This window comes from Protopterus annectens, chromosome 5.part0 (assembly GCF_019279795.1).
Source record: "Protopterus annectens isolate FY-2018-M chromosome 5.part0, PAN1.0, whole genome shotgun sequence".
NCBI classification, from domain to species: domain Eukaryota; kingdom Metazoa; phylum Chordata; order Ceratodontiformes; family Protopteridae; genus Protopterus; species Protopterus annectens.
In genome coordinates, this window is record NC_056735.1 from 1,194,749,824 (window position 1) to 1,194,764,219 (window position 14,396).

The window sequence follows — 14,396 nt, forward strand, 5'->3', positions numbered from 1 at the left end:
AGTACATCCAGAAGAACGAATAGAAGGTAAGTAGAGGTAAACAAATCCTCCTTATGGTTGCATCTACTATGTAGGCACTGTGAGATGGGTTGAAAGTAGGGTACCTTGCTGTAGCTCTTGGAGGTGCTTATGAAGTACCTGGAGCCATAAACACAAATAATGTGATTGAGTGTTGGTTGAAAGTGCAAGCTAGTGTCAGTTTGTTTCCATAGTAATAAGATAAATGTTTAGATGACTTCAAGAATATACTAAATGTGTTCCAAGAAAGAATAACATTTGAAAAAGATGTTTTTTTAACTATAACAACGGGAGTTGCCAAGTTGAATCCTGAAGTGTTATGATGTACATTGTGGTTTCCCTGCTAATTCCTGATGATCCTGTTTGTTAATTTGTAGTGAAAAGTAAAATATGGACCTGGCTTAATGATATTAATGAACTGTGGTCCAGAAGGCCAGAGTTTAGTTAACATCTTGGGCACTGGATTTACCATGGTGGGGGTGGGGTGGGTGGGGGCATTTTTTGTCAGCTGAGGGCTTTCTGCCGGTGGTCTGGCAAGTGTAGTCATGCGGCAGATTTTCATTAAAATTCAGTATACATGGGAAGCTGATGTTAATTGTGAACTACATGCAGTGGTGTGCATGTTGTCAGTAGCACTGCCAGTTAAGTGGCACACTTCTTGACCTCATGTCTTTTAAAAGTCACCTTTTCACCTTATGCATGTTGTCTTTTGATTTGATGTAGCCATTCCAACCATATGTTATTATAGTTCTTTAAGGTTTTGTAGTAACTTTACTTTGTTTTTATTGTAGCTTGTTTAGAATATTAAGCATGTAATCTTGAACTTGATCTGGTCATTATACTCCTGTATTAACCAGTGGTTGAAAAGCGGTGCATTACTAAACTGGTCATCCATTAAGACTGAAGAGGAGAGTAACTTTTTTTCCAGTGCCAAAGCTCTCATTTAATGCTTATTTGTTTCATGTGTTCCAGTGAAGTGTATTCTAAATTGACAAACCCAGCATGACTTGAAATATAATCATAATTGTGAGAGATTTTATCAAATGTTGGTAGTAATCTATTCAGGGTATTTAAATATATTATTTGGTAAAGTCTGTAATGACAGTAGAAAAGGAATGGTTTTATAGCACTCATGTTCTTGCACATAATGGGTTCACTCAGAAATGCATACAGAAGACCTATGTTAACCTAGAGTCAGTGAGCTGTTTGTATATAGTAGTTGCATAAATGTAAGATTTATTAACAAATGAAATTTGGTGCATGCCTTTCTGTAAAAATGCTCATTATGTCAGCTGGTACTATAAACCTGTTTATTTTTCTAAACAGGTGAAGCCAAGCACTTACTTGCATATACTGGGACTACAAGAACAAGAGACTCTTTCTGCACAGTTAATTTGGACCAGGAGGAAGTGTACCGTACGAAAGTCGTTGAGAAATCGTTAAGGTGAGAAGCAACTAGTATTTATCACAGCGCATCATAAAAAACTAATGTCTGACTGAAAGCTTATGCAGTGATAGGTTTGTATTTTGACTCGTATTGCTGACATTAGCAGGTTGAAGGGATTTCAGCTACATCACTTCTTTGTAATTGAGTATCTCCATGCAAAAAGGATGGTACAGTGTTTTCAGGAAGGCTTATTGTAAACTTTACCCCCCTCATTATGTGCGCTGTGGACTATGAATCCAGGTCTATACGGCTTCATGCAAGACTGTAGAAATGCTTTATAATATTTTTATAGAACTACTACAAATATGAATTGTTTTAATATAGTGGTACATCATTTTCTGCAATAACAGTTTTGAAGGTTTTATTGTCTTTTCTAATAAATGGATCATATGGATGCAATATACTTACAGGCTGAACTCTGCTACAGATGCCTAAAGTAGTTCAGTTTCTTTGTGGCTAAGGTTGCATTCCATTTAAACTGAACAGTTGGGAACTACTTTGCCAGGCTTTGATCATGCAGAGTAATGTCAATACCTGTTGTCTTGAGGTGGGGCTGAATTTAACACACACATCAGTTTTCAAGATACTGACAATTGTGCATGACTACAACTAGCATGTTTAACACTGCCTGAGTGAATTGAGCATAGTTGGAGACTTCCAAGTGAGGTGACAGCAGCCCTAGTCCCATGCTTTCTGCTTTTGTCAGCTAGTGACACTGCAGCAACAGGAAGACAAGACATAGAATGGGGAGTGAAGGTGAAATTAGTCCTAATATAGCAGTACGGCAGGAGTGAAGGTAACACTGGTCCTAGTGACAGTGCAGCATCAGGAGGAGGAATGAAGATAACGTTGGTCCTAGTGGCAGTGCAGCATCAGGAGGAGGAATGAAGACAACATTGGTGATAGTAACAATGCAGCAGGAGGAGGAGTGAAGGTAATGTTGGTCCTAGTCACAATGCAGCAGCAGGCGGATGAGTGAAGGTAACATTGGTCCTAGTGACAGTGCAGTATCAGGAGGAGGAATGAAGGTTTTGGTCCTAGTGACAATGCAGCAGGAGGAGGAGGAGGAATTGAGGTAATGTTGATCCTAGTGGCAGTGCAGCATCAGGAGGAGGAATGAAGGCAATATTGGTCATAGTAACAGTGCAGCAAGAGGAGGAGTGAAGGTAACGGTCCTAGTGACAGTGCAGCAGCAGGACGAGTGAAGGTAATGTTGGTCCTAGTGACAATGCAGCAGCAGGAGGATGAGTGAAGGTAACGTTGGTCCTAGTGACAATACAGGAGGAGGAGGAATGAAGGTAACATTGGTCCTAGTGACAATGCAGCAGCAGGAGTGAAGGTATTGTTAGTCAGAGTGACAATGCAGCAGGAGGAGGAGGATTGAAGGTAATGGTACTAGTGACAATGCAGCAGCAGGAGGAGGAGTGATGGTAAAGTTAGTGTTGGTGACAGTACAGCAGAAAGAGGAGGTGCGAGGGTAACGTATATCTTGGCTGCAGTACAGCAGGAGGAGTGAAGGTAATGTTAGTTCTAGTGACAGTACTGCAGGAAGAGGAGTGAAGTTAATGTTAGTTCTAGTGACAGTACAGCAGGAGGAGCATTGAAGGTAACGTTAGTCTTAGTGATAGTGCTGCAGGAGGAAGAGGGGGATGAATAAAGGTAACATTAGTCCTGGTGACCATACAGCAGGCGTGGGAAAAGTGAGGGATGAGTGAAGGTTACGTTAGTCTAAGTGACAGTACAGCAGGAGGAAGAGGACGATGAAGGCAAGGAGTGAAGGTAACATTAGTCCTGGTGACTAATACAGCAGGAATAGGAGGCGAGTGAGGAGGAGCGAGGTAGCATGCAGTCCTAGTGACAGTACGGCAAGGGAAAGGAAAAGAAAGAATGAAAATAGCATTAGTCATAGTGACAAAGCAGCAGGAGGAGGAGTGCTTTATTGGTCCCAGAGACCGTACTGCATGAGGAGAAGGGATGGCAGTTAAAGTAACATTGGTTGTAATGGCACTGCAGCAAGAGAAAGAGTACGGGCAATGAAGGTAGTTTTAGTTATAGTGGCAGTGGAGCAGCAGGCCAAGTTGGAGAACAGGCAGTGAGTAATGTTATTCATAGTTGACAGTACAGTATGAGGAGGAGGAAGATGGAGAGTCAAGTTAGCATTAGTCATGCTGCTCTCTAGTTTTATCATCTTCCCTTTCTCATAGGGCAAACAAGAGAAGAAGCCACTCTCCCCTCACATATGAAGTGTTTTCATCCAAGGGAAGTAATAGGGAGGAGATCTTCCTCCTCTTTGTTTGGGAGTTCTACCTCCTGTGACGGATGCATGCCAATACCTCGTAACAGTCAATTGGACATTTATTCCACTCTTCCCCAGAAGTTCATAGGTTGGTACTAGGCTATCGGCCCTAGGGCCTTTACAAGCCTAGCCATAACAATTCCCTGGATATTTCTTCCCACAATATTTGCTTCCCTGGACCCCTGTCTAGCAGGGTGACTAACGTGATCCCCAGGGTGAATTTCCTATCTCCCATCCAATGGTCAGGGTTCCTTTTGAAGAGGGCCAAGGAAGCGCTCTGCTTGATGTGTATGGGGTGTCTCTGGGTCAGGAACCTATCCCTCCAGCATGTTTTGTTTATTGTGATGTCAAGGTTTAGATTCCTGGAGCGTGTGGCTCTGAGGGATTGGGAATGTTTTTCGTGCTTCACTGTTGCAGTCATTACATTTGGGTAATCTACTGGCAGGTTGCCCACAGTCGGCCTGAATATCAAAGTCTTGGGTCCTGTGTCGGTTGCTGTCTCCTCTTCCATGACGTCAGGTCGTCCGGGATATAAAACATGCAGCTGACGCCATTTTCTTTAGTCTTTCTTGCCGTGCAGTGCCCAAAGCAGAAGCAGTTCGCAAGTGCCGGTCAGCCGACTCCTGAAATTTTCGCATTCGAGTTTCAGAACCGAAGTTTTCAAATAAAGCTAAGTACCCTGTTGGGGAAACTTTTTCTTGCTTCTTCCGATGTTAGTAAAAGTTAAAAATTGCATTACTTGTAGGAAGCAAATACCTCATAAGGATTTTCATTTGTACTGTATTCCTTGCCTAGGCCTAGATCATAACGTGCCTTGCTGTCGGTTTTGTGCTAGATTTAACCAACGCACTATTAAGTGTTGGTATATCTTTGCTTCAAAATATTTTGGAAATGGATTTAATTACCCTGAAATGTCGTTGGATAGCAATCCGACTACCGGAGTTCATAAAAAAACGCAAAGAAAAGGACAGAGACAGACCGTCGAGGTCCAAAACCGATGACAAAGCTTCTCCTAAGCCAGTCGCTGGTTCGCCGTTACTCAGTGAGGTGCTTTCGCAGCCCCTGATACCCGCTACTTTCGAGTCGCAGGCCTCTACCGAGACCCATGTGGAGTCTGGCATGCCGTGAGATTATTGTACCCGCTGTGTCTCCCTCGGATGGGTCCAGAGCCGCTGAGCAGGCACCGGCTTCTGAGGATGCTTTCAGGCCTCAGCATTTGTATATAAAACCGACACCAGCTTCAAAAACAAAGACAAAAGCAACTTCTAAGGCTAAAAAACCGATGCATGAGCCACGTGCTTAAGCCTCTATGCCCAAAAAACAGATGATCAAAATGGCTGAAGAATTAATTACCTTGATCAGGGGTTCCCAACCTCCCCCTGATAAGAGGCCTAGGCAAGACACTGATTATGAATCTTCAGATCAGGTGTCTATTTCTTCTGATTCCTCTTCTGATCAAGAATTTTCTATACCACCCTGTGAGGATTCAGATGCAGAGGAATCCATCCCATCTGCATCTCCTCCTGAAGATTATTCTTTTGGAGAAACCTTGCATACTTTAAGGGAACATTTTCATTGGGAGAGTCTGGATTTCTCAGAATCAAAAAAGAGGCGTAGGGGTTTCCTCCTTATTCCTCAGCATAGGCCTTTGGCCATTCCTCCTGTATTAGATATTGTTGATGATGTGTTTTCGGAATCTAGCATGACTCCAGATTACCTACCTCTGGCTCCTAGTAAGCCAGACAGATATTACAGGGTTCCTGACTCCCACAAATTTTTATTCAAAAACCCTGCTGCTGAACCTGAAACTATCTAACAGGGTCCCAAATGTGTAAAGACCTCAACAGCTAAGAATCCTACCCTCTCTGATAGAGATTCTAGGGCACTGGATAGATAGGGAAAGAAGGTTTATACGTCTGCAACCTTGGCAATTAGGGCCTTAAACTGCCAGTTTCATATGCTTAAATATCAACAGCATGTTATGGGATTATTGAAACAGAAAATTATGTTGATTTCTGAATGTGTGGAAAATAAAGAATTACAGGAATTATTGCATGCAACAGAACAGGTTAGAAAGCGTACTTTGCAATGTGGTTTTGATTCCTTGGAGGCCTGCTGCAGGGCCGCAGTTACTGGATCTGTGATTAAAAGGCATGCCCGGCTCAAGGAGCAAATGTGGTTTTGATTCCTTGGAGGCCTCCTGCAGGGCCGCAGTTACTGGATCTGTGATTAAAAGGCATGCCCGGCTCAAGGAGCAAAATCTACCTGATCATGTTAAAGCTAAATTGTTGGATGCACCTTTACAGCATGATACTCTGTTTGGTAATAAGGCAGAAGAGGTTTTAAAAAAATGGAAGACAAAGCTAAGTCTATGCAAACTGTAAAAGACTTCTTACAAGTGCAGCCACCAAGATTCAGTAGACACTGGCCTACAAAAAATTGGTCCTTTTCTGTGTCCGACAGAGCCTCACGGGGCAAATACAGGCGCTCAAAAGGCTCTAGATACCAATCACAGGGTTCTTACAGGTCAAAGCAATGGGGTGCCTCTACCTTCAAATCTGGAGGAAACCAAGCACAACCCTACAGTAAACAGTCTCAATGACTTCCCTCTGCCATCACCAAGCACTTATCTTTTGGCAGCCCCTTTAGGGGGAAAATTAGCACTTCATGCTCAAAACTGGCAGTTAATAACCCAGGACAAGTGGGTATTAAATATAGTATCCCAGGGATACAGATTTCATTTCCATACCTTGCCAATTCCAAACGGTTGGCCAGATCTGCCACAAAATCAATGGGCAGAGGCACAGAAACAAGTTACGTCCCTCATGGATATGGGGGCTATTCAACCAGTACCAGAACAGGAAAAAGGGCAAGAGTTTTACTCAAGACTGTTCCTGGTACCCAGAAAAGACAACACCTGGCGCCCAATACTGGATTTATCGATTTTGAACGCATTCTTGGACATCCCAAAATTCAAAATTCTGACTTTGCAACAGCTTCTGCCCATGCTGGACAAAGAACGCTTGGCTAGTGACTCTAGACTTAAGAGACATACCTGCATATCCCAATAAGGGAATCGTGCAGAAGGTACCTCCGCTTCAAGGCTGGTTTTCTGCTTTATCAATTCTCTGAATTGCCCTTTGTAGGCTTATCTACTGCACCCAGGGTCTTTACAAAGTGCCTGGCACCAGTAATTGCATTTTGCAGACAAAGAAGCATACAAATCTATCCTTACTTGGACGACTGCCTCATTCAAGCAGAAAACAATGACATTCTTCTTCAACATCTGGAATTTGTAAAAAGGCTTCTAACATGCTTAGGGTACACAGTAAACTAAAAGAAATCACAACTGGTACCCTCTCAAAAGATTACATTCCTGGTTGCAAGCTTGAATACAACTGCTCAGATGGCTTACCTTATGCCAGACAAGCAAAGGCAACTGACTATTTACTTCAAACAGATAGCAACAAAAACCCAGTTATCTGCAAGACAAATTCTGCAGGCTTTGGCGTTCATGGCATCCTGCATTTTACTAATTCCATATGCAAGACTGCATATGAGGAAACTACAGTGTTATCTAAAAAGTTTATGGAGTCAACATTGTCAGTCTGGAAACAGTGATTCCTCTCATTCCCTGCCTACAACAGGAGTTTCTTTGGTGGGCAGAGACATGTCACCAGAACATGGGGCAGTCTTTCACTCTACCCCCTGCCACCCAAACCCTAACTACAGACGCATCAGACTATGCTTGGGGGGGCCCATCTGGTGGGGAGATGCATTCAGGGCATATGAAGGCCAAAACAAATGCATCTGCATATCAACCAGAAAGAGATGTTAGCTGTTCAGAATGCCCTGACAGCCTTCAAGGACTTACTTCATCCAGGACAATTACTGATGAAGACGGACAACACTACGGTTATGTGGTACATAAACAAGCAGGGGGGTACACATTCCTACCCCCTTTGCAGACTAGCCATGGCATTGTGGGACACAGCCTTGACTTACCAAGTACATCTTCAAGCTCAATTCCTGCCAGGAAAACAAAATACTCTGGCAGACGACCTATGCAGAAATCTTATGGATCCTCACGAGTGGAAACTGAATCCACAAGTCTTATGCATGATAACAGAGAAATGGGGGAGTCCGGACATAGTTTTGGGGAGAGGCAAATAGATCTATCAACTGGACAAATTCTGCACAAGGACTTATCACAGACAAGCATGGAAAGTGGATGCCCTATCCTTCAGTTGGAAAAACCTATCAGTCTACGCCTTTCTCCTCTGCCTCTTCTTCCCAAGGTCTTACTAAAGGTCAGACAGGAAAAAACAAAAATGATCCTAATTGCCCCGGATTGGCCTCGCCAACACTGGTACCCAATTCTAAGGAATATGTCTCAACTCCCTCCTTTGTGCTTGCCTCAAATACCTCATCTACTGTCTCAGCAGAGCAATCAAATTCTGCACAATCAGCTCCAAACTCTGAACCTGGCAGCATGGCTGATCATGTAATTATTCAAACAACACCTCTCAGTAAATCTGTGATGGATGTCATTTTGGAAGCCAGAAGGCCTAGTATTAGAAAATCTTATGCTGACAAATGGAAGAGATTCTGTGCTTGGAACCAAGCACAAGGGATGGACACAGCAAAGCCATATATTCCTCCGATTTTACAATACTTGACTGAGATGCTTGACAAAGGCCTATCTTTTTCATCAATAAAAATTCATGCCTCTGCCATCTCGGCTCATTGCAACACAGAGCTTCCCATCTTTTCTCATCCTCTGCTAAAACAGTACCTTAGAGAGGCCAAAAATTTAAGGCCTCCCATAAGATCACCAGCTCCTGCCTGGGACTTCAATTTTGTGTTGGAAAAGCTCATCCTGCCTCCATTTGAACCAGCAGCTACTGCGGATATAAAGTTTTTATCTTGGAAAACAGCTTTCCTTCTGGCAGTCACTTCAGCAAGAAGGTTTTCAGAACTACAAGCCCTCATGGCTATGGAGCCTTTTATTACATTTTACCCGGACAGGGTGTCCCTCAGGACCAATCCTTCCTTTATGCCTAAGGTGGTATCCAGTGTGGCTCTTAACCAAACTATTCACCTGCCAACTTTTTACCCAAATCAGCAGAACAAGGGGGAGCAGATTCTGCATTCTCTGGACGTACACAGACAACTAAGATTCTACTTAAACAGGACCAAATCTCTAAGAAAGTCTGAGCAGCTATTGGTGGCATTTGCTGCAGGATCAGAGGAGAAGGCTATTTCAAAGCAGTCTATTTCAAAGTGGATAAGCCACTGCATTCGTTTCTGTTATTTGAATCATGGTAAACCAGTGCCCAAGGGAATCAGGTCACATTCCACCAGGGCTGCATCTACATCAGCAGCTTTTCTCAGAGGGGTGCCAACCAAAGACATTCTAGAAGCTGCTACTTGGAGCTCTGTTCATACTTTTACAAAGCATTATCATTTGCCTCTTTTCTCTAAGTCCAGGACAGGCTTTGCCACTGCAGTTCTGCAGGGCCTCATAGCCAGCCTCTCCTAATGCTATTTATTTCCAGCCTCCCATCCATAGCTTTTGGGATTCTACCCAAATGTAATGAAACATGAAGAACATAGTACAGTTGTGTACACTTACCATAAATGTAGATGTTCGAGTGTATTCACTGTTGCAGTCCAAGTTACCCACCTGCCATCCCCCTTTTTTCTAGAACTTCTCTTTCCTTCACTATATTCTACAGCCTTTGTGGTGTATTTGCTTTTATATGAAGGTAAAGTTTATGTTGTTACAATTGCATTTATATATATATATATATTTTGCTCCCCATTTGGGGGGCACCTGACATCTGGGCCAAGGAAAACTAAAGAAAATGGTTCACTATATTCTACAGCCTTTGTGGTGTATTTGCTTTTATATGAAGGTAAAGTTTATGTTGTTACAATTGCATTTATATATATATATATATATTTTTTGCTCCCCATTTGGGGGGCACCTGACATCTGGGCCAAGGAAAACTAAAGAAAATGGTGTCGGCTGCATGTTGTATATCCCTGATGACCTGACGTCATGGAAGAGGAGACCACAACCGGCGCAGGACCCAAAACTTTGATATTCAGGCCGACTGAGGACAACCTGCCAGCAGGTTACCCAGTTGTAATGACTGCAACAGTGAATACACTCAAATATCTACATTTATGGTAAGTGTACACAACTGTACTTTTTCTTTAAGTGGAGCATGTCCAACAGCTCAGGGTTTGACATGGCCTTGTATGTTGAGCAGAGATCGCCTCTGAGTAGACGATATGCCACAGGGTATAGCTGGAGTTGTTTTTAGATGGTCAGCATAGGGCATCTGCTTTAGGCCTGTGATTCTTTTAGCGAGGTATTTCTGCGGCCTTTCCAGCTGTTGCAGATGTATTGTGAGGTACATACCAAATGGGGCCTTGTACTCTATAATGGGTCTAATGAGGGATGAGTACAGTGGGACAGTTGCCTCCTTTTTTCTGGATGAAAAGCCCTTAGTGATGAGGTGTGTCACATAGAAGAATTTCCTGTCTGTTGTGGCTATGTGGTTATTGAAGGTGAGACCACTGTCCACCTGCGTCCCCAAGTCTCTCATCGCACTTTCGGTGTTTAGTGTACTGCCACCTATGTGGTAATTCATAGGTACATAGTTTTTCCCAAAGGGGATAACTATACATTTCTTGGCATTAAGCTTGAGCCCATGGCCCTGGCACCAAGCATCTGTTTCTGTAAGGCCTTTTGTAGAATATCCACATCATTTGGGGATTCAGTAATGGCTCCCAGATGTTCATCGTGTATACAGCTGCAGTCATAACAGATGGGTTATCCTGCCATCAGGCAGGTCCTCGGTCGGCCGAATTCCAAAGTCTAGGTCCAGCGTCGGTTGTCGTCGCTTCTTCCCTGACGTCAGTGCAGCAGGGGTATAAAAGAACCAGCCGACGCCATCTTCTTCAGTTTTTCTTGCCCCAGATGTCAGGTTCCCCCAGAAGGAAGGCAAAACATAAACTTATGTAGTCATGCAATATAGAATAATCAAAAAACAGTAGTTTGCAAGCAAATACACCATAAAAGAAAACCCCAAATAGGTTGTTTGAGAAGGTGTTTGTCATACGGCCTGTCCTAAGAGGGGATGGAGGGAGGGAAACCTGGACTGCAGCTGTATGAGCACTCGGAACATCTACATTTATGGTAGGTACAAAACTGTACTATGTTCATCGTGCATACAGCTGCAGTCATAACAGATGGGTAAAATCCCAAAGCTAAGTAGGGGTGGCAGGAACTAGGTGGAACTAGGAGGAGCAAGGATGCCCTGCAAGACAGCTGTGGCAAATCCCGCTCTAGATTTTGAGTAAAGTGGAAGGTGATAGTGTTTGGAGAAAGTGTGCACTGAACTCCAAGTGGCTGCTTCTAAAATGTCCTTAGTAGGAACTCCCCTGAGGAAAGCTGCAGAGGTAGCAGTGGCCCTTGTGGAGTGGGACCTGATGCTTGAAGGCACAGCTTTTCCATGAAATGAGTAACAAAAGCGTATGCAATGGGCTATCCATTTTGAGACTGTCTGTTTGGAAATAGCCTTTCCTTGAGCACCTGTAGCATAGGACACAAAGAGTTGCTCGGATTTCCTGAATGGCTTCGTCCTGTCGAAATAATAACGGAGTTGTCTGTGAATGTCCAAGGAATGCAGTAGTCTTTCCCCTTTGTTTTGTGGGTTAGGGTAAAAGGTAGGTAAGTGGATAGTCTGATTCAAGGCTACACTGGATACTACCTTTGGCATAAAGGTAGGATTGGTTCGTAAGGAAACTCTATCCTGATGGAAAATGATGAAAGGTTGCACAGCCATGAGGGCCTGTAGTTCAGAAACCCTGCGTGCTGAGGTGATAGCCAGAAGGAAGGCTGTTTTCCATGACAAATGTTGTAGTTCTGTTGAAGCAGCTGGCTCAAATGGAGGAAGGGTCAGTTTATCCAATATGAAGCTGAGGTCCCAAGCAGGGACTGGTGATTTCCTTGGGGTTTTATATTCTTAGCCCCTCTGAGGAACTGTCTTAAGAGAGGATGAGAGAATAAAGGAGGATCTGTGTTGTATTGTGCAGAAATGGCTGAAGCATGGATTTTTATGGAGGGGAAGGAAAGTCCACTGTTTAACATCTCAGCTAGGTACTGTAATATTTGAGGTATATTCACTACCCAAGGATTCTGGCCCTTTTTCTGATTCCAGGCACAAAACCGCTTCCATTTGGCAGAGTAGGCTTTTCTAGTAGAAGGTCTTCTGGCCTCCAAGATGACATCCTGCACCTCCTTGGAGAGGAGGGTCTGTTGTGAAATCAAGGGATTTTCCATGCGGCTAGATTTAGGGTTTTGAGCTGGCTGTGAAGAGTTTTGAAGTTGTGCTGGGACAACAGAAGAGGTACTAGAGGTAGGATCCATGGTGGGGAATGCGTCAGGCTCTTCAGGAGTGGATACCAGTGTTGTCTTGGCCAGTCTGGAGCAATGAGAATCATTTTCGGCCTCTCTGCTCTGGCTTTTAATAGAACTTTGGGCGGCAGAGGGAGAGGCGGAAAGGCATAGACCGTCAATGTTGTCCAGGTGAAGGAGAGTGCGTCCACTTTCCAGGCCTGTGGATGATAGGTCCTTGAGCAAATTTTTTTCAGTTGATAATTTCTGTGGGTAGCAAAGAGATCTATGTCTGGCTGTCCCCATGCTTGAGTTATCTTTGCGAAAACCTGAGGATGCAACTTCCATTCATGTGGAGCTGTCATATTTTTGCTTAGGCTGTCTGCCAGTGTGTTTTCCTTCCCTGGCAGGAATTGTGCCTGAAGTTGGATTTGCAATTCCAAAGCTGTGTTCCAAAGGGTCATTGCTAGTCTGCACAGGGGGTATGAATGAGTTCCCCCGTTTGTTTATGTACCACATCACTGTGGTGTTGTCTGTCCTTATCAATAGCTGGCCTGGATGCAGTAGGTCTTTGAAGGCCATAATAGCATTTTGCACTGCTAGCATTTCCTTTTGGTTGATGTGTAGGTGCTTCTCTTTTTGGGACCATTTTCCCTGAATGCACTGATCTTTCATGTGTGCCCCCCAGGCGTAGTCCGAGGCATCTGTTGTGATGATTTGATTTGCTCGAGGTATGCAGAAAGGGAGACCTTTGTTTCTTTGGCATGCTTGAGCCCACCACAGAAATTCCTTTTGAAGACATGGAATGAGTGGTATAATTGTTTCCAAACTGTGGCTGTGTTGAGACCATAAGTTTTTTAGGTAACATTGAAGTTTCCTCATATGCAGCTTTGCACATGGGATCAGCAGGATGCAAGATGCCATGAATCCCAGAGCCTGCAGGACTTTCCTTGCAGTCAGCCTGGTGAAGGTTGCCAATTTGCTGAAGTATTGAGATAGTTGCCCTTGTTTGTCTGGCGTGAGGTAGGCCATCTGGGTGTTTGTATTCAAGCTGGCACCCAGGAAAATTATTGTTTGAGAGGGTATTAGCTTTGATTTCTTTTTGTTGACTGTGTATCCCAGAAAGTTCAACAGTCTTATTACAAACGCCAGGTGTTTCAGAAGTATGTCCTTGCTGTCCGCTTGGATCAGGCAGTCGTCCAGATATGGGTATATTTGTATTCCTTGAAGTCTGCAGAAGGCAATTACTGATGCCAGGCATTTCGTAAACACTCTGGGCGCAGTAGATAAGCCAAAGGGCAATGCAGAGAATTGATAATGGGTTGAACCTGCAAGAAATCTGAGGTATCATCTGCAATCTTGTCTGATAGGGACATGCAGGTATGCCTCCTTGAGGTCCAGTGTTACCAGCCAAGACTCCTTGCCCAGCATGGGAAGAAGCTGCTGTAATGTGAGCATCTTGAATTTTGGTACCTGTAAGTATGTGTTTAGGATGGATAGATCTAAAATAGGTCTCCAATCTTTGTCTTTCCTTGGTACCAGGAATAGTCTGGAATAAAACCCTTGACCGTGTTCTTTTGCAGGCACCTCCTGAATAGCTTTCATGTCCATGAGAGCTGAAATTTGTTTTTGTGCTTCTGCCCTTTGATTTTGTGGCAGGTTTGGCATGCCTCTCATTTTTGGAAGGGTGTGAAACTGGAATCTGTAGCCTCTGTCTATAATGTCCAGGATCCATTTGTCTTTTGTGACAATATGCCATTTTTTTTTAGAATAATGCCAGTTTTCCGCCTAAAGGTGCTGCCATTAAAGCTTTGCTTGGCAGGTAAAGGGGAAAGTCATTGTGTCTGTTTTCTGAATGACTGTGATCTATCTTCTCCACCTCTTGGGGTTGGTACTTGCCATTGCCTGGCTCTGAATGATCCTTGAGATTGCCCTCTACCTCTCGGGCGCCTGTATCTGCCTCTTTGAGGTCTGTCCGTGGCTGGAAAGGACCAATTTTTTGAAGGCCAGTTTCTGCTGAAACGTGGAGGTTGTACCTGCAGGAAATCATTTACTATTTGGTAATCTTTTTGTATTGCGATGGGCCCTTTACGCGTGAGAGGGGGGTGAAGTTGGCACTAAATCGATCTGCCAGGATATTGGCAATATCCTTGGGATCAGTATATTTAATGCCATTCTGTTGTAGCTCAGAGCATTGCCATTTGGATTCTTGACATGACTATAGA

The 14,396-nt window shown here is 43.7% G+C and overlaps 1 protein-coding gene across 1 annotated transcript in view; it reads left to right on the plus strand.

Annotated features, from left to right (window-relative positions):
- The window catches only part of LOC122802337 (ras GTPase-activating protein 2-like), a 1,675,609-nt gene that overhangs the window by 77,264 nt on the left and 1,583,949 nt on the right, over positions 1-14,396 (plus strand). Inside the window, exon 2 of the mRNA XM_044071975.1 lies at positions 1,345-1,462. Within this exon, the coding sequence (XP_043927910.1) occupies positions 1,345-1,462 (118 nt within the window). The remainder of the gene's footprint in view (positions 1-1,344; positions 1,463-14,396) is intronic.